Source organism: Sturnira hondurensis, unplaced genomic scaffold (assembly GCF_014824575.4).
Source record: "Sturnira hondurensis isolate 20B ecotype Veracruz unplaced genomic scaffold, ASM1482457v3 Scaffold0004136, whole genome shotgun sequence".
Classification (NCBI taxonomy): domain Eukaryota; kingdom Metazoa; phylum Chordata; class Mammalia; order Chiroptera; family Phyllostomidae; genus Sturnira; species Sturnira hondurensis.
Genome location: NW_028076767.1, coordinates 27880330 through 27901166, shown reverse-complemented (window position 1 = coordinate 27901166; position 20837 = coordinate 27880330). Strand labels below are relative to the sequence as shown.

The 20837-nt window shown below is 53.9% G+C and overlaps 1 protein-coding gene across 2 annotated transcripts; it reads right to left on the bottom strand.

Annotated features, from left to right (window-relative positions):
• Positions 1–8002: 8002 nt before the first annotated feature.
• Positions 8003–20505, bottom strand: CCN5 (cellular communication network factor 5). Of its 2 annotated transcripts, none has more exons than XM_037044136.1 (5): positions 20231–20505; positions 19995–20102; positions 15821–16037; positions 10561–10815; positions 8003–8937 (listed from the first exon to the last, which is right to left on the bottom strand). In XM_037044136.1, exons 2-5 carry the CDS (start codon positions 20052–20054, stop codon positions 8717–8719), a joined length of 753 nt encoding a protein of 250 aa, XP_036900031.1. In that variant the 5' UTR covers positions 20055–20102; positions 20231–20505; the 3' UTR covers positions 8003–8716. The 2 variants fall into 2 exon arrangements, with proteins under 2 accessions (XP_036900031.1, XP_036900030.1); XM_037044135.1 differs by having other exon boundaries at positions 19995–20088.
• Between the last annotated feature and the right edge of the window lie 332 nt (positions 20506–20837).

The following is a 20837-nucleotide window of genomic DNA, read 5'->3' as shown; positions in this document are numbered from 1 at the left end:
TAAGCAGACCTCTGCTGTAGGTCACCGTGGAGCTCGCCAGCGTTCAGACTGTTTTCCCCTTGAACCCTCGTGACCACCCTGTGAGTCTGGCCCTCGTCTGCGTTTTCTCTATGGGGATATGGGTGGCTCCAGGGGATTAGACAACGCGCTCAGGGTCACGCAGCTGAAACGGTGAATCAGCCCCCGACCCGGGAGTTTGGATGTTCCTAGGGGGGGAAAATACAGCAGCTTCTAAAGTAGCATCGTTTTGTTCAAAGCCGTCCCATTACAACATTGATGAGAGGGTAAAAATGACTTCTCAGCTGGGGCCACTGTCTACGTGGAGTTTGCATGCACTCCCCGTGTCCGCGCAGGTCTCCTCTGGGGCCTCCGGTTTCCGCTCACATCCCCCAGGTGTGCCCGTGGGGTGCACCTCATCTGGTCTGAGGGAGCGTGGGTGAGTGTGAACGGGCCTGCGATGGGGATTCGTCCTGCCCAGGGTGGGTCCCGCCTTGTCCCCTGAGGAGCCAGTGACCGGCTCCAGCCACTGTGACCCTGAACTGGAATAAACAGGTTGGAAAATCATGATGTTTCTTGTTTTTACTCATCTTTCTTAAACGCATGCATAGCTCATGTGTATTCAGTGTTCAACGTTAGAAAGGTTTTGAGTCTTTATTTAGAAGTTTGGTGATATTTCTGTGACCAGAAATACACCAGAGGAACTTAACATGTTTCTATCATTTAAGTTAGTCTAATTGGTTTTGTCGTCTCACTTAAAGTCACAGTTTTCCAGAACCTACCCACGATGTCAGGTGAGGACTTACCACAGTCTTTTCCTCTGGTCTGAGTAAGTGCTGGAGGGGCCTCGGTCCTGTGTGGTCACCCCAGGACCTGAGCCCCTTCTTTTCATGCCGTGTCTTGCCCTAAAGCTGAGATTCTTATCCCAGAGACCGCAGACCCCGCAAGGGATCTGACGATGGATTCAGGGATTCCTGAACTTGAAGGGGAACGTAACGGCATCTTTACACTGACCTCCGCTGGCATTTGGCGCTTCCTTCGGTCATGAACATGACAACATGCTTATGGTGGCCGAAAGGAGTCACAGGAATTTTCGTTTCACATGGCAGTTACAGTGGGGAGAACAGCACACTCTGTATGCTGTTGCCACCTTACAAGGATGGCAATTAGACCAGATCTTGGTCTTTAATGTTAATAAAGAAGCACATCTGATGACTATCTCACTTTTTTGACCAAGTTAACATATTTCAATAATTTGCTTCCTTAGTCGCCCCATGCATTGTATTTTATGTATTCAATATTACTAGTCTGAGAAGGAGATCACAGACTTTACCAGCTGCCCGAGGGGTCCTGGGCTCAAAGAGAAAAGTTAGGAACCGTGTTGTAGAATCTTGGAGTCCTCCCCTGAGTCCTCTGCCTGGGACCAGTGGATGGAGGCAGAGAACACGTGGAGAGGACTGTGGCAGGGGCGGGTGGTCCAGATCTGAGTCCTATTCCTTGCCCAGACTCAGTCCCCTGGCTGGGAGATGCGGTCTCTCTCTGGGTGCCCAGGAGGAAAAGGGAGGTAGTGTCGAGAACAGTCAGCCTGCCTCTGCCCAGTCGTCACATCACTGGCAATGACTCAAACCTAAGGAGACGCCGGGTCCCTTGTCTCAGTGAGTTCTGGCAGGAGGGTGTGGGAGGCAGGCGCCGGGCACCAGGCACCCACCTTGCTCCTTTCGTCTGCAGACACAAAGCAACAAGCCTGGTGTGGCATGGAGGCCCCGGGGGGTGGGGGAGGGTGTCAGAGTGGCTCCTCTCGGATCCTGCTGCTGTTACAACATGCTGTCGGCTTTGTGCCCCCAAAGGGCCCACAGTCTGCTGAGGGGTGCGGATGAAATGAGGACAAAATGCACGTCCTCGAAAACACAACTACAGCTCCCATGTGTGTATACAGCACTTTAGCATCTGCCAGGCACCCCCTATGCTGGGCTCGTCTGGTCCTCCCTGCAGCTCTAAAGGAGGGTGGGGTGAAGGCGGTCGCCTCCACTGTGCAGAGTCAGGAACTAGGCTCAGGAAGGAGAACCAGATGCTCAAGGTCACAAACTAGAGGGAGAGTCAAGGCTAGACCCCAGGCCTCAATCACCCTCCCGCAGGCATGTCATAAATACCTGCTGTGTACCAGGTCCTGGGCTGGGCTTCAGGGACATAGGAATGAATCAAAAATCTACTTAACTTCTAGGGTGCAGAGTCCAACATATAAGTCAAGAATGGACAAGTGATTACAATACATGACTATATACAATTATATTTGTTGTGACTTTTTAAATTAAAGCAATAGGAATCTAACTCAAACTAGTTTAAGTAATAAAGAGACTTTATTGATTCACATAACTAGAAAGTGTAAGGATGTATGGCTTCAGGTATGGCTGGATCCAGCAGCTCAAACACTACAATGATTAAGGAAACATTAAGAACATGACTATTGACATGAAATTTTAAACCACATTTGTCATTCCCTTTGGAGATCTAGTTAAAATGTGTGAGAAATCTGGCTAGGCTGGTGAAAGGACCCAGGGGGACTTTGCCTTGCACAGGGGTTGCATTGAGACCCTGGGCTGACCATCTGGAGTAAGGTGAGATGGTATGGCTGCCACAACATTTTAAAACCTTGAGCTTTAATGCGGTTGAAAGTGGGGCACAGAGCAGGAATCAAGAGAGGAAGGAAGGAGGACAGGACATGAGTGGGATGTCTCAGAGACAGAAGGATGTGGGAGGACAACTGAGACATGGAAGTCTGGTCCTTGAGGTGAGAAGGACCGGGTGAAATAAAAATTAGCCACTTGTGTTTGACCCCACGCTGGCTTCAGGGCTGGAGAGAAGCAACTGAAGAAGCTCATATCCAAGAGGTAGTGGATGAAAAGACCTAGCCCAGTGATGAGATTGGAGCCATTTTTATGAAAGCCAGTGTTGAGGGGGTCAGAAACCCCAGAAACCAGTGAATGGGCTGCAGACAACAAAGAAGCCAGTTGATGGGGCCGCTAACAACTAGGCTCCTTGGCCAACCCCAAGATGTCTGAGAGGCCTCGGCTCTTGCCCTTGGGTTCTCCCTCATATTATAATGAATACAGTGGAAGAGGAAAAAAGATGAGTTCTTGAGAATTAGCTAAGTCATGCCCCCATTGCTGAGAATGTGCCATAGACCACAGAACCACATTTTAGCTGTGATGTGGCAGGTGGACTTTTTGATGACTCATCAGACATGGTGGCTATGTATGGCCTTACCTTTCCCAGGTTCCCCCAGTGAGGCTGCTGGAGGTGCCCCTTGGAGGGGACACTTCACCTCTTGCTACCTGAGCAGCCGAGATGGGCATGGGCTGGTAGGCTGTACCCTTCTCAGCACTAGAAAAAGGACCAGTGTGTGTGCACACTGACAGGAATGATCTGGAAGAATGGGAGAAACGGAAGATGTGAGAGCAAGAGGTGCGGAATGGTAGGAGGAGAGCACCTGGGCGGGAGACAGGGGATGGGAGCCAGGCCACTGGGGCTGATGGAGAGCAACCAGGGACCCACCAGGTAGTGGGGAGACAGTGCCCCTGGGTAGAGGGCACAGCCTGGGCAAAGGCCTGGGCAAGAGCAGGTAGCCCTCTGAGCTGTCCAGTGTGGCTGGAGCACAGAAGAGTCTGGAAGGCACAGCAGGCCCGTGAGTCATGCAAGGGGTCTGGACTGAACCCAGGGGCCAGTGCTGAGCCTCAGAGGGGTTCCGGCAGAGTGACATAATCAGAGCCGTGCTCCAGAAAGATCCTTCTGGCTTCGCAGTGTGGCCAGTGGGAGGAGGGAGCTGGATTGTGGGCAGAGGCACCAGGGAGTCAGCCAGGGGACAGATGGAGGTGGCCTGGCTCAGGGCCCAGTAGGGGCCATTATAGGCATCTGTTTAAATAATATTTTAAGAAAGCTGTTGCATTGGTCACAAATAGAAAATAATGCTATGCCTAGCTCTGTCACTGCCTCACTCTGAGGCTGTGGCCAAGGTGCCTCCCTTCTCTGAGGCTCAGTTTCTCCATCTGGGAAACAGGGGGAGGCAGCTGGACCAGTCTCAGAAGGCTCCTCCCTTCTGGTGGCTTCTCCGCGGTTCATGCACCACAGTGCCACAAGGGGGCAGCAGGGCACCACTGTTTTCTTCTGATTCTTGTACATAGATTTTAATGGGGTGGAGGGTTTTAAAACAGATTTATGGACCCCACCTCCAGAGTTTCTGTGAGTCTGAGATGAGCTACAGAATATTTGCATTTCCAACCAGGCCCCAGGCGATGCTGATGCTTCTGGTCTGGGAACCCCACTCCGAGAAATACTGAGGTTGAGGATCAGGGGCGGTGGGGGGCGGTGGGTGAGTGCTGACCCACACAGATGTGGCCCGGGGAAATCATTGTGAACTGGGAAGACACTCCCACATGTCAACTACATTCGACTTTTCTAAGCTCCATTAAATCCCATTTTAAAAAACAAGATATTATTTCATTCATTCAATCACTCCTGAGCCTGGTTCTGCCCTGAGGTTCTAGGTCCTGGGGATCCATCAGTGGACAAACAGACAAAGTCCTGGTGCTTGTGGAGTTCAGCAGCAAATAATAAACATTATTGGTAAGCTACGTAGTGTGTTCAAAGGTGGTACGTGCTGCATGCATTGGGGAGACTGGTAAAGGGTGGCCAGGGTGAGTTCTCAGTGAAATGGTGACTTGTGAGTCAAACTTGAAAGACATCAAGGAGATGAGCCACAGGGACATCTGGAAGGTGATGTCAGGTAGCGGGAACAGCCAGTGCAAAGGTCCTGAGGTGGGTGTGTTTCTAATGCGTTCAAGGAACAGCAAGGAGGCCAATGAGGTGTAAGCGGTGTGAGCAGGGGGAGAGTAACTGGGTGTGAGGGTGCAGGGGTGGCAGGGGCCGAGCAGGGGCTTGCAGGTTGCGTAGGGGCACTTCTCAGGGGGAAAAGGAGCCCTGGGACTGGGCCCGGTTCTCCCGGCAGCCCTCTGGCGCTCTCCGTAGGAGCAGCGGTGGGAGCCAGCAGGGCAGGAAGAGGCTGCGACACTCACTCGACACTCAGAGCTGATGGTGACCCGGCCAGGGAGGGGCAGTAGGGCCGGACTGAGGTGATGGGAGGTTACGCACACCGACATACACATGTTCTGTTTTCTCCTTGCCTCGGTAAACATCTGATCACTCACTCTGCTCCTCCATGCAGATGACTCGAATTCTCCACCTGAACTCTTTTCTGTGTTAGACCTGACCCATCCTTGATGTCCAGCAACACTGTTCTGGTGACTGCTTCCTCTTCAGACTCAAACCATCTAAAATGCCCCCTCCTATCTGCCACCTGTGGGGCTCACCTTTGCCCCTCCTGGTTTCTGCCAGTGGCCCCCGTTCTCCCTGGCCTCCAGCAGAAAGACTGGGATGCATCTGGTGTCTCCTTTCCCCTGCTTGTCTTGTCCATCCTTCATGCGAGATCCGCAGGCATGGTCGGGCCCTGCCGACCCTCCCCTCTGCTCCTTCCTTCCCACTCTCGAAGCTTTTCCTCCAGGCCCAGGCACCTTGGCCCTGAGCACTGTGGTGGCTTTCGTCAATTTAGCCTGGTGGCCAAGAGCATAGACTCTGGAGCCAGCCTTCTGGGTTTGAATCCTGGTTTTGCCAACTTTGAACTATGTACACTTGGGCTATTTTCCTAATTTCTCTGTACCTCAGTTTCTTTGTCTGTGAAATGGGCATATTTATACTTACTGGGTTATAGTGAGAGTCAAGTGAGGCCTTGCATAGAAGATGCTTAGGACAGAGCCTGGTGTGTGGTTAGAACTCAGTAAGTGTTAGCTTCTCATTTATTATGAATGCAGTGCATGCCCACTGAGCACCTATTACGTGTCAAGACTTCCACTACGCTGGGAGAGGGCCCGGCCCAGGAGAAAGGTCACAGGCCCAACCAAGCTATTCTGCCTTTGAATGTATGTTCCACAGAAATGTTTACCAACATACTAGAATGTTCACAATACCCCATTCATAATGGCTGCAAACTGGAGACTACCCAAATGCCCATGGAGAGTAGGATGAATAAACAGAATGTGGTGTGTTCACACAATAGGATATTGTAAAAGAAAGAACGCGTCATTGTGGCTTGTAACAACGTGGATACAACTTACAACACCATGAACGCAATGGATAAATATAATGGGAAAGGCTGGGTGGGGTACCTCTGGCTGTGAGCTTCAGTGGGTGTGGCCTGATTTTCACCTGGGGACCTTTACCCCCAACACCTCCTCCTCTTCCCCATAAATAAGGAGATTCCAGCCCTTGCTGTCTGGTCCCTCTCTGACTTGGAAAGGACCACGGAGGCAGGATGATAATGGCTTACATTGAAGGCGAACACAGAGGGACTGCTCACCTGATGTTTACAGTACTCCTGGGTGGCGGGTGCTCACTCTTCACTGTGACCCTCCAGGGTGGGCACTATTATTTATGCCCATTTTACAGATGAAGAAACTAAAGCACCAAGAAATCAAGTCAAGCTAAAGCTTTTATTTAAATCACATAATACTCTCAATAACCCTCTGTGTTGGCTACTGACTTTATCCGCACTTTAGAGAAGAGAAAACTGGGGAACGAAGAACTCAGGTACCCTGCCTAAGTTCACATTAGGGACAGCAGAGCCAGAACCGGGCAGGTTGGCCAATGCCCCTCTTCATGGCTCTGCTCACAGCTGCTCAGACGTGAGGTCATGGATTGCAGTGAACCTGGCCCAGAGTCTAGACTGCAACCCTGGGGCTACCCATTAATCACCCTGGGCCTCAGTTTACCCATCTCTAAGAGGGAAATAGCAAGAACATTTTCCCTTTGGAATGTTCCCAGGGCGATGCGCAATTATATGGGTAAAGCTCTCCTCAGAAAGGGCCCTGTAGGACTCCTTCGGTGTCAGATCACCGTTCGCATCCTCGCCCCCTGCTCTCCTTATTCCTCGGCATATTAGCAGAACTCTCCCTGGCCGTGTGTTCAGAGTTTACCCATGCTGCAACGCTCAGCCCCCGACCGCAGCGTGGACTGCAATCCCATCCCAGCTGCTGCTCTGGGACAGATCGCTTTTCCTCAGTTTCCTCAACTGTGACCCCGAGTCAGTTCTGCTTTGTGAAGATGAGGTGGCTCCAACACGGGCTGTGGTTCTCGAACTGGGGTACCCGGAGGATTGGAACCCGAGCGGGCGGCTCGTTTGCGGCCTTGTGGGCTGGCCTCGCCCTCGCTCTCAGGCCCTGCCAGTGTTCCCATGCTCTGCTGTGTGTCTCCAGCTCTGCATTCTCAGGCTCCCCCCCTTCCACCTTCTCAGTAGGTTTGACCAGTGGGAGGCCCTCCTGGAAACTGGGGGACAGGAGAGAGCAGAAGCCGGGGTCTATCCCCCTAACTCCGTCAACTTTTTGTGAGGTCTGCATGGCGGCGTCACCCCAGGGGCTGCTGCCTCCAGCACACGGCCCCGCTGTGGTTCCATCTTCTGCCGGCTGGTCCCCCAACTCCTGGGCTCTGCCCTCCACAGGCTCCACCACCACTGTACCCCTGCACCCCAGGGCTGGTATCGAGCCAAAAAAGCCATTCATTAAAGAGTGCCTACTGTGTGATTCTACTGATGTGAAGTTCAAGAACAGGCAATACTCATCTGTGGTGATCGAAATCGGGTCAGCGGTTGCCTTCGGGGAGCGGAGGGGATGAGCAGGAAGGGGCTGGAGGAAACTTTCGGAGATGCCGGAGATGCGTTACACCCTGACCGAAGTACGGCTTGCAGAGGTGGGCACGTTATGGAGGCTCGTTTCACCGCACGCCTAAGACCGATGCGTTTAATGGTGCGCTTTCCAGTTTCCTAGCTGAATTCTAAAGAAAACGCTTCTTATTTTTAAACAAATACAGTAGGTCACAGAGAGCCCATAAACTTAGAGATAAGGTGGGGGGTTTTTTGTTTGTTTTTAACAATAAAACATGAGACTCGACACAGAACTTCACACTTAGGTCGGTTTATTTCAGACCAAGTCCCCCAGTGCCCGGAGGACATCCCTCCCTGCTTCTCTGGAGTCCAGGCTGCCACCAAGCACTGGTCTACACAGTGACTGGCTCAGTGCCTGGCGCCTCACAGGGGCCCGAGAAAGGGTAACTCTCACTAACATATGTTGAGTTAGCAGGTCACTCCAAGGCCTGTTTTCTGACTCTCGCCAAGACAGTGATTCCATCACGCGGTTTTCACAAAGCATTCACTTGGCCCCTGAGTTCTGCCCAGGCTGGGGAGGGCTTTCTCAGACGGCGTAAGCCCGACACCCAGTGTGGGCAGAAGCACCTAGTCAGGGACGTTTCAACCTCACCTCTGGGAAGGATGCAGGTGAGTCGGAAGGTCTGTGCCGCCCTCCACCACACCCCCAGAGAAACAGCCAGTCCTGCCCAGTACCTGCCCGAGACGAGAGATGGTTGTCCACCTCCTGGAAAGCTGGTGCACACGCCTGTTCGATAAAGTCCGTGTGGAAGCTGGGATGGACCAGAAGACCCGAGAAACCTGGCCAGCCCCCCAGGCTGAGAGTTAGAGGAAACGTGACTAATGAATGCAGCCCTGCTGGATCTCGGTCCAGACAGATCAGGCTGCTTGTGGCCATTCTCGTCCCCCAGGGCCCAGATGGGGGATCCGGGCTGGGGGGTCTCCTGCAGCCAAGCTTGCCTGCGGGGCCTGGCTCTAAAAGGCACTGTTTAGTGGGCCTCGGCCCATGGCAGGTGGGCAGGGCCCAAGCAGGCACAGGCGGCGCTGAGTCTCCAGTCGGCAGAAGCGGTTCTGGTTGGACACCCGGGTGGTCACGCCCAGCCCACAGGTGGTGGAGCAGGGACCCCAAGCTGTGCTCCACTCTGGGCAGGGGACCCCAGGAGGCGGGAGAGCCACCAGGCCAGAAGAATGGAGTCCTGCGGGGGAGAAAGAAGGGTTGGCACTGTGTGGTCAGGACTTGGCAACCACATCAGCCCCTGGGGCTGTGGTGTGGTCGATCCTGGTCATGTTGCCTCACCTCTCTGGGCCTCAGTTTCCTCCTCTGTAAATGTCCTGATAGCTGATGGTTGGGACCGAATAAAATAGTGGCGGGGAAGTAAGGAGACTGTAAACACTTCCTACGTGATGCTGCTGAGCGGGACCCCCCACCCCCAGAATCGGTGGGCTTCTCTTTCACAGGGAGGCTTCGGCCTGTGTGTCTCGGGGCTGTGTCTTGGCCACGGGAGCCCTAGTGGTTCCAAGGCCATGCCTGGAACAGGATGGCAGGTTCACCAGGGTCTAGCTTTTCCTAGACCCCCCAAATCTTATTCTTCTCTGTTAATATGTTGGCGTCCTTCCTTTGGGTCCTTTTTCCGAGCGGATCTCAGCCAGGGGCGATTTTGTCCTCCAGGGGTCCTGGAGGTATTTTTGTTTGTCACAGTTGGGGAGGGAGCTCCCGGAATCTAATGAGCAGAGGCCAGCGGTGCCGCTAAACACACCACGGTGCGGTCCCTGCACAGAGAGTTACCGCCCCGACGTCAGAAGTTCCGAGGCTGGGAAAACCCTGTGTCACGTGCACATGCTCGCAGCACATGTGGTGTGTGCACACACCTGCAGACACTCAGGTATGCACACACATGATGGAGATAAAATCGCATGCACAGTGTCCTATCCCGCTTTTTCTACATAAGGCGAACCCATGGCCGGCTCCTTTGGACGCAAACGGGGCGTCGCACTCCGTGTTTGGGGCAGCGACAGCCTCCGCCCGTCGAGCGCCGCGTGCTGGGCCCGGGGGCAGCGGCTTTACTTGTGCTCCTCCTCCAGGCCCTGCCGCAGCTCTCTGCCGGGGGCTCTGCCATTTTACAGTGGACGGGCGGAGAGGCGAGGCCCCTTTCTCGGAGTCACGCAGCTACAAAGTGGCAGAACTGGGCTCCGAACCCGGGCTGGCGGCACGCTCCGCCGGCCACGCTCCGCCGCCTCCCCCGCGGCACCGGAGTCTATGGGGCCCACACCCTCTTTCCAGCTTCCTCTTAAAAACAAATCACATTCGTATAACAGTCATTTAAAAAACCCAACACCTAGCAATAACGAAGTCTAGGCCCATGACCCAGGCAACCACCTTGCTATGTCCATCCAGTTCGGAGTTCTTTTGATAAGCCCCAATAATAGGATAGTAATATTGTGTATTATATAATACTTATGGTCTATAAATATAATACATATCAATGTAAGTGTAATAATATACATCATAATATACTTTGCTGTGAAATGTGCGAATTCGGTTCAAGTACTCTAACCCCCTTTCCCCTTCTCCACCACGCTGCCAGCAGTTTCGACTTTTATTTATTTTTGACTAAAATGACATACTTCTACCACCGTTTCTTGATTTGTGGGTTTGAAAGAGGCCTGTGACTCCACTCCACTTTCCCACATGTCTCCTCAGCCCTCCCCCCTCCCTCTGTGAGTAAAACCTTCCCTTTGGAGTGTCCAGGGGTCCCTATGCCTCAGAGGCCCCGCCCCTCTGCCCCCGCTCCCCCAGGCTGGGCCAGCCGGGCACTCACCTTGGGCCGGGAGGGGCTGGGCCCCCACCACGCCTGCCTGGTCGCACACCCACTCGGGGCAGCACTTGCCCGGGATCTCGACCCTCCGGGGGTGGGGGCAGTCCCAGCTGGGCAGCCGGACATCCTCGCTGCACAGGGGCACGCAGGTGAAGCCGCCGTCCTCACAGCGGCAGCGAACCCTGCAGTGGGGCTGGAAGGTCTCCCCGTCCCGGAACCGGCGGCCGTTCACTGCACAGCTGCCGTCAGTGTCCCCCGCTGCGGAGGAGAAACAGGGCCTCCATCTGTGACCACCCCCAGCTTCCCGCCCAGCTGTGCCAGCCACAACCTCCGAACGGCTCTGTCCGCAGACCGCCCGGACCCCACGGGCAGCCACGCCCTTAAAGCACCTGAGCACGGCCAGGGGCTCCAGCCCCGCGACATGCACCCCGGGCCTCGGGCAGCCTGGCGCCCGCGGGAACACAGCCGGATCCTGGCACAGGGCTCGCCAGCAGCCTGGCCTGGTTTGAGCCCCTTTCTTAGCTCTGGACCTAGGCCGAGCCATTTCACTTCTAAGATGCTTCAGTTTCCTCTTCCGGTACTTTAATGGGGTGGGCAAAAGTAGGTTTACAGTTGTGATGTAAATAATACAATAATAAACTCGGTTTTGTGTACTCACAGCTGTAAATCTACTTTTGCCTGCCCTGTATCTCGTGGGGTTGTGGTCTAGACTAGACAAAAGGAGATCATGTGTGGAGAGAGCCTGCGTGTGATGAATACAACATAAGGGAGACATTAGACCCTAGCCACTCCGTTGCTGCAAACACAAGTATGATGGATCAGTAATAGGCAGCTGTGACAGGCACGCGGAAATTTTGCACACCAGCTGTCATCATCCATCTGCTTGTTGTTGTCATCATTGTCGGGTTGGGGCGTAACTGGCTGGCTGTGTGACTTTAGGTAAGTTGCTTAACTTCTCTGAGTCACCGGGCCAATAGCAAGGATGAGAACACTGATCTCTACCTTCAGTGCCATGAGATAATTTGCACATAGTATGTAGCACAGTGCTAAGCGTATAGTAGATGCCCAGGAAACACTCTGAAGGAAGTCCTCAAGATATGCACGTTATCATCACTTCCTCTGCTGGCCTGGGGCTAAGAGTGTTCACCCCCACACAGCCGTGTCCAGGCAGACCATGACTGCCTGGCACAGGGCCCAGCACAGAAGAGACACTGATACAATAGTTCTGACTCCTGGTAACTCCAGAGACGTATAGTGTGCCCCTTCTGTGTGCCAGCCACTGTGCTCCTAGGCAGGACTAAGACACAGCCCTTGCCTGGAGAGACTCGGGGCCAGTGGGGGAGACAGATGTGAAAGTTAGCATCTCCACGATACAGTAACGTGTCCTGGAGAGCTGTGTGTGAGCTGCTCAGGAAGTACAAACAGAGGAGCAATCCGGAGGGCTTCCTGGAGACGTGGGTGGCAGTTCCACTGGGCCTCCAGGAAAGGACTCGTTGGCAAGCAGGTTTTCAGAGAAAAACCTCAAATAGGTCCATATACACGCAGGAACTTTGAAACCAGGTAGACTTGGGTTCAAACCCCAGTTCCCCACTTGAAAGCTGAGGGACCTGGGGCAAGTTATTCGACCTCTCTGAGCCCTGGTACCCTGTTCACAGCATGGCCCAGGGACTAAATGAGCTAGTGCATTTAAAGCATCTCGCCCCAAGCCTGGAACGTAGCAGATGCTCAATAAATGGGAGTGGGGGTGTCTCTTCCTGTGGGGGCACAGGACCAGTGTCAGCTCTCCTCCTTGCTCCTTCCAGGCCACAGCCCTTTGGCTTCAAGTCCCAACGTTTTGGCTTGGACCATGTGGCTGCTGGTTTTTAGAAACTGCAGGAGCAGTTGCACCTCAGTCCCTATCCCCAGCCTGGCCCAGCCCTGTCTCCCGGCCCGGTACCACAGCCCTGGGCCTCTTGGTCACTGAGATGACCTGGTAAACAGAGGGACTGTTTAGGAAAGTCAGCTGGAGGGTGATAATTTTAGCAAGGTTTCCTGGCGCCTCTCCTGGGTCCTCCAGCTCGGAGCCTGCTGGGTGCGGGGGATGACGCTTGGGCAGCCACTCCCCAGCCCTGGGGCACCCAGGCAGGGTCCCAAACAGCACAAGGGACCTCCAAACTTACTTGCTCTTGGGTCTGTCCAACATCCATCTATACACACACACACACACACACACACACACACAGCTGGCCAAAATCCATAACTCCTTCCAGATCCTCTCCAGTGCCCCTTTGTCCAGCGACCTCCCCCAAATAATTTCAGAACACAGTTCTGTCACCTGGTAATTTCTGCATCCTTTTTCCCCTCTGAGAGTCTCTTGTAGGAGAAGGAACAACACGGGTATTTTTTTTTTTTTTTGCCTTCAGCTACTTGCATGCTGTGTGGCCTTAGGCAGGTGATTTAACCTCTCTGAGCCCTAGTTCCCTCATCTGCAAATGGGGATAACAACAGGACCTACCTCATTATTAGGGCTTGCTCCCAGTACATACTCAATAAATGGTGCCTGCTACTGCCAGCCCCATTAGAACTATTGTTACCATTCATTCATTTTACAATTACTGAGTGACTACTTTGCACCAGGCACTGTTCTAGGCATCTGTGATTCAGCAATGACTCAAACAGACAAAGGTCCTGCCTTCATCAGAACTTTTGCTATAATGGAAATAAACACAATAAACAAACATACAGAGTTTATGATATCAGAGTAGTGCTGGAAAAATAACGGAGGGCAGGGTTAAGGCCTGGGGCAGGGTTACGAGTTTTCCGTGTGGTGATCATTGTGGAGGGAGCCGATCATCTGGGGCAAAGAACACAGTGCAGGGAGCAGTGGGTGCAAAGGCCCTGAGGTGGGAAAGCGCCTGGAGCATTGAAGGCACGGCAAGGAGGCCAGTGTGGCTGGAGCAGAGAACAGGACAGAGACAGGGGATTAGATAAGAGAGTGAAGAGGATCAGGACCCTGTGGGGGCCTTGTCGGCCACTAAGAGGACTTTGTCTTTTACCCTGAGGAAATGAGAAGCAGTTGGGGGTTTTCAGGCAGAGGAGGGGCACGATCTGACTTATATTAAAAGGGGCCTTTGGGAATAGACGAGGGACAGAAGCAGGGAGACTCGTGGGGTTGCTCCCACACCCAGACAGGTGATGATGGGATCAGACCTGGGGGGTAGCAATGGAGGGACTGAGAATGTCAGGTTCTGGAAACCTTCTGAAGAATTTGTTGGTGGATAGTATGTGCGAGGTCAAAAATGGAGAGACATCAAGAAGGACTCTAAGGTTTCGAACCTGAGCCAGGGGAAGCTGAGCTGGGGAAGCTGCTCGTTTGGGGTGTGGGAGATCAGGGGCTTGGTGTTCCTCCCACAGAGCCAAGGCCAAGTTCAGCCCCTGTGAGGTCTTAGCTGGCTCCAGCGCACATGAGGGGTTCACCAGCTTCCAGCCTCTAAATTCAGTTCAAATCATTAAACATTCACGAGCACCCACCATGTGGCCTGGCCAAGACTGGGAGTGGTAGGAAGGAACAAGGACCAGCTGAATCCTTGGCCTCCAGGTGAATCTGAATCAAGATGGAATTTGAAAAGCCCCTTAAAGAAGCTCTTGGCAATAGCAATCACCAGGTACCAAGCACAGTGTCAGGCAGTAGAGTGATGGAAACTAAGATTGAGGAGCCAGCTTCCTGAGTTCAAATCCCAGCTCAGCTACTTATGAGCTATGTGACTTTGCACAAGTGGCTTAACTGCTCTGTGTCTCCTTTTCCATTTATAAAATAAGGAAAACATCAGTACCTAGCTACCTCCTATGGCTATCACGAGATCAAATGAGGCAATATTTGTGAAACCCTTAGCGCCTGGCACGTGCTAAGTGCTAAGCAATGTCAATAAATCCTCGCTGTTAATCACTTTCCACGTGCCGTTTCTCATCTGACTATCAGCCTGACAAGCTGCTACTTGCCTCATTTCTTTTTTCAGGCGCATTTTTATTAGCAATCATCTGTGAGTTTACTTAACAAACCGGCCCTCAGTATTATACTTCTGTAATTAAATGAAGTATTTAATAAGGATTTACTAAGAGTAGCTTCCTGTCTCTATGTTTTGTTGCTTTGCTTGTTAACAGGGTTTTTCGTATAGATGGGCTCGTTGTCCATGATTCGCGGGTCCCTCTCCCTCATTCTTATTGTTGTAAAAGTGTGACATGCACAGAGATGGCCGGGGCCAGTTGCTCTGCAAGGCTTATTGTTGGGGGGCGGGGAGAGAGAGAAGAAGGAGGAGGTGGAGGAGAAGGAGGAGGAGGGAGGGAGGGAGGAAGGGAGGGAGGATTCCTTACTTCTTTCTATTTCTCTTTTAAAGCAGTGTCTCTCAGTTGGAGGTGACTTTCTCTCCAGGAGACATTCAACAATGTCTGAATACAGATTGTCCTAACTCGGGGGTGAGGGTGCCACTGGCATCTAGTGGGTAGAGACCAGAAACATGGCTAAATGTTTTACCAAGCACAGGACAGCCCCCACAGCAAGAATGACCTGGTCCCACATGTCCCCAGAGCAGAGCAGGGAACCTGGTCTAAAGCATCAGGGACCCCAGGGCCCAGGACAATCAATGTAAGATACTCAGGCTCACAAGTGAAAGCCGACTCCGAATTCAAGCTGCGGGCTCCCTCTCCAGGAGGAAGACAGACAGAATGTTGCCTTACAGCCTGTTGGACCAGGTCCCGAGTTGTTTGATACTGAACATGTCAGTTAATATCAATGAACCTCAGTTTCCTCATCTGTGCAATGGGCCTGAGAGTACTTACCTCACAGCATGATTGTGTGATTTATGTAGCAAGTGCTTAGCCCAGTGCCTGACATATACTGTGCCCTAAATAAGGGGTTGCACTTTTATTTTTCCAAAAGTATTGTGAGGGTCCTGAGAAGGGGATGATGACTTCTGGTTAGAAGAATCTGGGAGGGCTTCTCAGGGGAGGAGGTGTTTGGTTTTGGGTTTGCAAGTTGCCTATGGTTTGGACAAGAATGAGGGAAGGCTGTTCCAGCAGCAGCATGGTTATAGGAAGTACAAGAGGGGAGCAGCAGGGAGGGGGCCTCAGGAACTTGGGGTCACCAGGCTTGGCTGAAATGGTTGATGTACCTTAAGTGAGGGTTAAAGGGAGGGAGAGGAGGGTTTCCCTTTGTCTGAGGACACCATGACCTTGACCGCCCCTCACCTCCAACCACACCCTCCATCAGTCCCGCAAACCTGCTTACAGAGGCACACGGCCCCCCGGCCGCCGGGACCCGCCCTGAGCTGGCAGACCAGGCCCTGGCTGGGGTCACAGACGTGGAGATGGTTACAGGACTCCCCGAGCTGCCGTGCACACACCCGGCAGCAGTTGCAGCCGTCCAGCACCAGGGGCACCCCCAGTGGGCACTGTGGTGGTGGCCAGGGGCAGACACATGGTGTTGGGCACAGCTGGGCACACACCTGCAGAAAGAGAGAATTGACTTAGCCGTGGTCTTTCAAGGCGGGCAGTGAGACCCTCACAATTGACCACCTCTCTTCCAGGCTGGACTGTGTGGGGTCCACACCTTGGCCCCAGAATCACACAGACCTGGCCTTGCACCCTGGCAGTCCCATGGTACTCAGCATGGTCATGAACAGGGACTTGGAACTAGACTCTGCTCCTTATCAGCTAAGTGATCTCGGGCAAGTTACTTAAGCACTCTGAGCCTCAATATCCTCATTCATAAAAAAGGGGCAATCGTGCTACATACCTCACGGGATTGTTGCGAGCAGCACAGGCAACGATGGCTGGGAAAGCCCCAGCACAGGCTGGCCGGACAGCAGATGCTCAGAGCGTTTAGCTGTGGCCATCGTCGTTGTGGGTTACAATAAAGAGCTGCGGCCCCACCCTCTAGGAGCTTACAGAAGGCAAAAGCAGCCAAGTGAAGGATTAAAACCACAGGGTCCTACACCTTTTCCAGCAGGTGGACTGGAAGCCCTTATATTGAGGGCTGAATAAATCAGACAGTACCAGGGAGGTTTTTAGAACGGTCCAGACTATGTTGCTGGACAAGCACCGAATCATTCAGGAAACTTGGTAACATACCGACCCCCAGGCCTGCTCTGGGATTTGCCAAATCGAAACTTCCAGAGGCGGGTCCCTGGAAATCTGATTTTTAACAGGCTGTTCAGGGGCATCTGAGGCACAGCGGGGTCTGTGGTTTCCCTGCTCCAGTCTAACTCCCCCCCCCCCCCCATGTACAGACGGGGCACCTGAGCGTCAGGGAACGGAAGGGGCTTGCCGAAAGTCACAGTGTGTTAGCTGCAGGGCTGGGCGCCTGCTTCTGCACTCAGGGTCCCAGGTTGGGGGGTCAACTCTTCTTGTGAAAGGGACCCACATCCTGGCGGCAGGGTCAAGGTGTCAATCAGCTCCAGTGTCCTGACTGCCCCTCCCCACTCAGGACAGACAAACCACCAAACCAGAAGCCAGATGCTATGGGCTCCCCATATGTCCAGTTGAAGGTGGAGACCAAGAAGTAGGCATGATTCGAGATAGTCCCAGTGGCCCCATCCATGGAGGGCCAATCTTTAGCAGAATCCTTGGGGGGCTGGAGTTTTTATCCAGAGGATAGAAGACTTGCGGGTTAGTGAGATGAAACCCACGCCCTCATATCCCCTGTGTGGCCCCGAAGCAGGCAATGACACCTTTGCCCAGGTTCCCAGCTTGTCTCCCCTGCCCCTAGTCTGCAAACATGCTTTCAGTGACTTGAAGTTCCCACCGTGGCCACGAGGGGGTGCCCCAAATAGGCCGACCTGCTTCTGGCAGCAGGTGGGGGGCGTCTCAGAGCTGGAGGGCCTCCCAGGCCTCCCATCTAAAATGGCACTGGCAATGGATGCAGGTGTGCAGCCGTGCGCCTGGGGCCTTTCAAGGGTTCGAGTCGCAACCTTTGCAGGAATTCCAGGCGGGGCACTGGGTGGTACTGAAGAGATTCAAGACAAGATGGCTGGGCGGGGCCATCACCTCCCCCTCACATGTGGTCTGGACCAGGAGCAGCAACACCATCAGGAAGCCTGTTAGACATGCAACCCCTAGGGCCCTTCGTTTATAAATCGAAATGTGCATTTCAATAAATCCACAGGTGATTCGCATGAAATTGACCGGAGGGGCCATCGGCTGGCTGGAATTTGGGGTTCCCTGGCAAATCAGAGGCTCAGCTGCCTTGGTTACTGGGAAGTGGGGAACTCTGCCCAGGACTTGCCCTTGGGTCCCTCCCACCTGAGAGCAGGGGGGCCAGGACACAGGACTTCTGCTCTGCACCTGGCTTCCCACTTTGGCCTACCCAGAGCTCAGCAAGCTCAGCAAGCTCCCTCTCCAGGAGGGAGCCTTCCTACCCAGCAAGCTCAGCAGGGGCTGGAGCACAGGTACCGCCGATGCCCAGGAGAGGCTTCTCTTGCTATTGACGACCATGGCTGACATTCACCGTGGGTGCACCACACCCTGAGCCCTTTGACAGGCTGTCTAATTTAAGCCCCTGGTGTGGGTGCTGTTATTATGCCCATTTTAGAGATGAGGAAACTGAAACTCAAGGCAAGGTAGCGACATCTCCAGTAAGAGGCAGAGCCAGGATTGGAATCCAAAGCCCTGGGAATCCAAAGCCCTGGCTCTTAATTGCCAGACCCGCCTCTTGTTCTCTGGGGGCTCTGGTGCCAGTTTAGCTGCTGCCTCAGTTTACCCATTTGTTCAAGAGGAATAATGACAGGTCGGAGAGGGCATTGTAGCATACCCCAGAAGAAATATGTCCTCTCTTGTCTTCCTCTGTCTCCACACTTATTCTAACAACCGCATCCCTCCGTTCAAGTTCCCTATCACACCTCAGTCTCCCTGACCCTTGCTGGGGTCACTGAGGTCAAGGCTCTGTGGTCAGAGCCCTGGACATGGAATCTTCTGGGTGAGAGTTGAAATCTGAGTCCTACCACTGTCTGGCCATGTGACTTTGAGCACTTCCCCTTAACTGCTCTGTGTGGAGGGAGCTGTTTTCTCCTCCGTAAAAAGGGGTGGAGACCACCTGCGTCAGATTAAGTGAAGTCACAGCCAGCTCTTGTCAATGCAACCCTGCTTGTTTCCAGGTCTCTGTGCCTGACCTCTGTCCCTAGTCCTGAGCCCAGGAGCCTGCCTGCCTGCAGGACGTGGCATTCTCTGAGAGTGTGGTGGCTTGGCACATTTGTGATGACAAAGTCCCTGCATTCTGTGTAGGAGGCTGCCTGACTCCCTGGGACCCAGGAGGAATGGAGGGGCGCAGAGCAAGTTGGGGATGCCTTCATTTTGGTTTTCCAATAAAACCTGGGCCCCAAACTCCAAGTTCCCTGCTCCAGCTACCCCAGCCACCCACCCTGGCATTGTAGGCTGCCCATCCCCTTTGATAGAACGAACAGCAGGATGGGGGTGCCAGTAGGGTTCTCGGGCTTCCATGTACCGCTGCTTGGGAGCCGAAGGGAGAAACTGCTGCCTGAGCTCCTCAAAGGAGCATGAAAGTACCGTGAGATCGTGGCTTGGGGTAGGGCTGGTCCCTAAGAGACTGGGGACTCGGCAAACACTGAGGGGATGACAGGGCCCAGCAACTGCGGCCGCAGTCCAGGCTGGGGGGGTGGAAAGCCACCAACTGAAGTCCCCAGCCCCATCCCCACAGACCCAGGCCTCTCCCGTGCTCTACCCCCTCTATTGCTCTGATGTTTCTTTACTGTGTGGCTTTGGGCAACTTGCTAACCCTCTCTGAGCCTTGCTTGACTGAAAATGAGCTTATAATTCCTGATAGGGTTGTTGGGCATGTTAGGCAAAGCAGATGTGCCATAAGCCCTTTGAAAAAATGTCCCATAAGGGACCGTTATTCCATGGAGGTGTCTCTCTGTCCCCTCCAGCCAGGTTCAGTGGGTCATTCACTGCCTGAGGACCCAATAGCATTAATGCCCTTGCAGCCTGAACTTTGCAGTGAGTTAGACACCAACATCCATTCAAATCCTGGCTGGTTGTTAGGCAAAGCAGGTCACGCCTGGAGTCTCATTTGTAAAGAGGACACGCATTTCTGCTTTGTAGAGGGTTGTGGGGCTGGGTGAGAATCATAAAAACCTCTTTTGAACCTTTGCCGTGCGCCAGGTCCTCTGCTAAGCACTTTAGATGAATTACCAAAAGGGATCCTCCCAAAGGCCTCATGAACATGGTGCCCATTCCACAGAGGAAGCAGCTGAGGCTCAGAGAGGAGAAGAGACTTGCTTGAGGTCACACAGCAGAGGCAGCTGTCTGGGCACCAAGGAGCCAGACCTGGCTGTGCCCAATGCGGGGCCCTGCAGGGATCCTGCCGGAGGTCCTCAGTAGTGACTTCACACCTCCCCCACCACACCCAGGAGCCAGCAGTATATTTTGGGGCCGCAGGGCCCCCTTACCTTTGAGAGGAGGCAGAGGAAGGAGAGGGCCAGGAGGTGTGTCTGAGGCGTGCCTCTCATGTTAACTGTGTCCCCCACGGAGCCAGCTTTGAGCCTGGGAGGCAGGACCTGTAAGTCTTCAAGTTCTGCAGGCTGTGAGGTCACTCCCACATGCATACGCACGCACACGCACACGCACACACACAGGTCTCTGCATTCCTTGCTCCTCTCCCCATCCACAGCCTCCCACCATTTACCTGAAGGTGAGACTATGGAGGCCACCAAGGGGGTGCCCGCCAGGGTGTGTGTGTGAAAGCCAGAGCCACTGTCAGCACCAAGAGCCTGTGACAGGCTGGCAGGGGCCTCTTAGCTCCTCCCAGCCCAAGAGAGCCTCCCCACGCCTTGGCTGCGGCTGCTGCAGCCCTGCCCAGACCCCCTGCCCGACCCCGGGGGGCCGTGGATCCAGGAAGTGCTGGGCAGACACCCTCTAGCTGAGCTGCCCCAAGTCCTCCTGAGCCCCGTGGCCCGGTCTCTGGGCAGCTTCGGAGGGCCTGCGGTTTCTGGCAGGAGGATTGGCAGCCACCCAGAGGCGGGTGTGACCCAACGCAAAACTTCCCTGGCGGCCTGTTTGCTTTTGGCAACGAGGGGCCTCCCCAGGGCCTGCTTTCCGGCCTCTGGCAGGCGGCCGTGGCGGAGGAGCCCACGCAGGCTGGGCCTATGGTGCGCCGGCACTTGCTGGGCACTATGAGCTGATCTGGAAGAGCCAAATCCATTTCATGTAGCTCAGCCATCTTGGAGGGCCCCTGCGGGGGCTGGGTACACAGCACAGACTGGGTCAAAGCCTAGAGTGGGGGGTGCCAGGGA

Bases quoted from the DNA above. Each gene is read 5' to 3' on its own strand.
- CCN5 (XM_037044136.1), bottom strand. From the start codon at position 20,054: ATGAGAGGCACGCCTCAGACACACCTCCTGGCCCTCTCCTTCCTCTGC. The intron at 16,038-19,994 runs GTAAGGGGGCCC...CTCTTTCTGCAG, and splicing joins TCCTCTGCCTCCTCTCAAAG to GTGTGTGCCCAGCTGTGCCC. The intron at 8,938-10,560 runs GTGAGTGCCCGG...TCTCCCCCGCAG, and splicing joins CCAGCCCCTCCCGGCCCAAG to GACTCCATTCTTCTGGCCTG.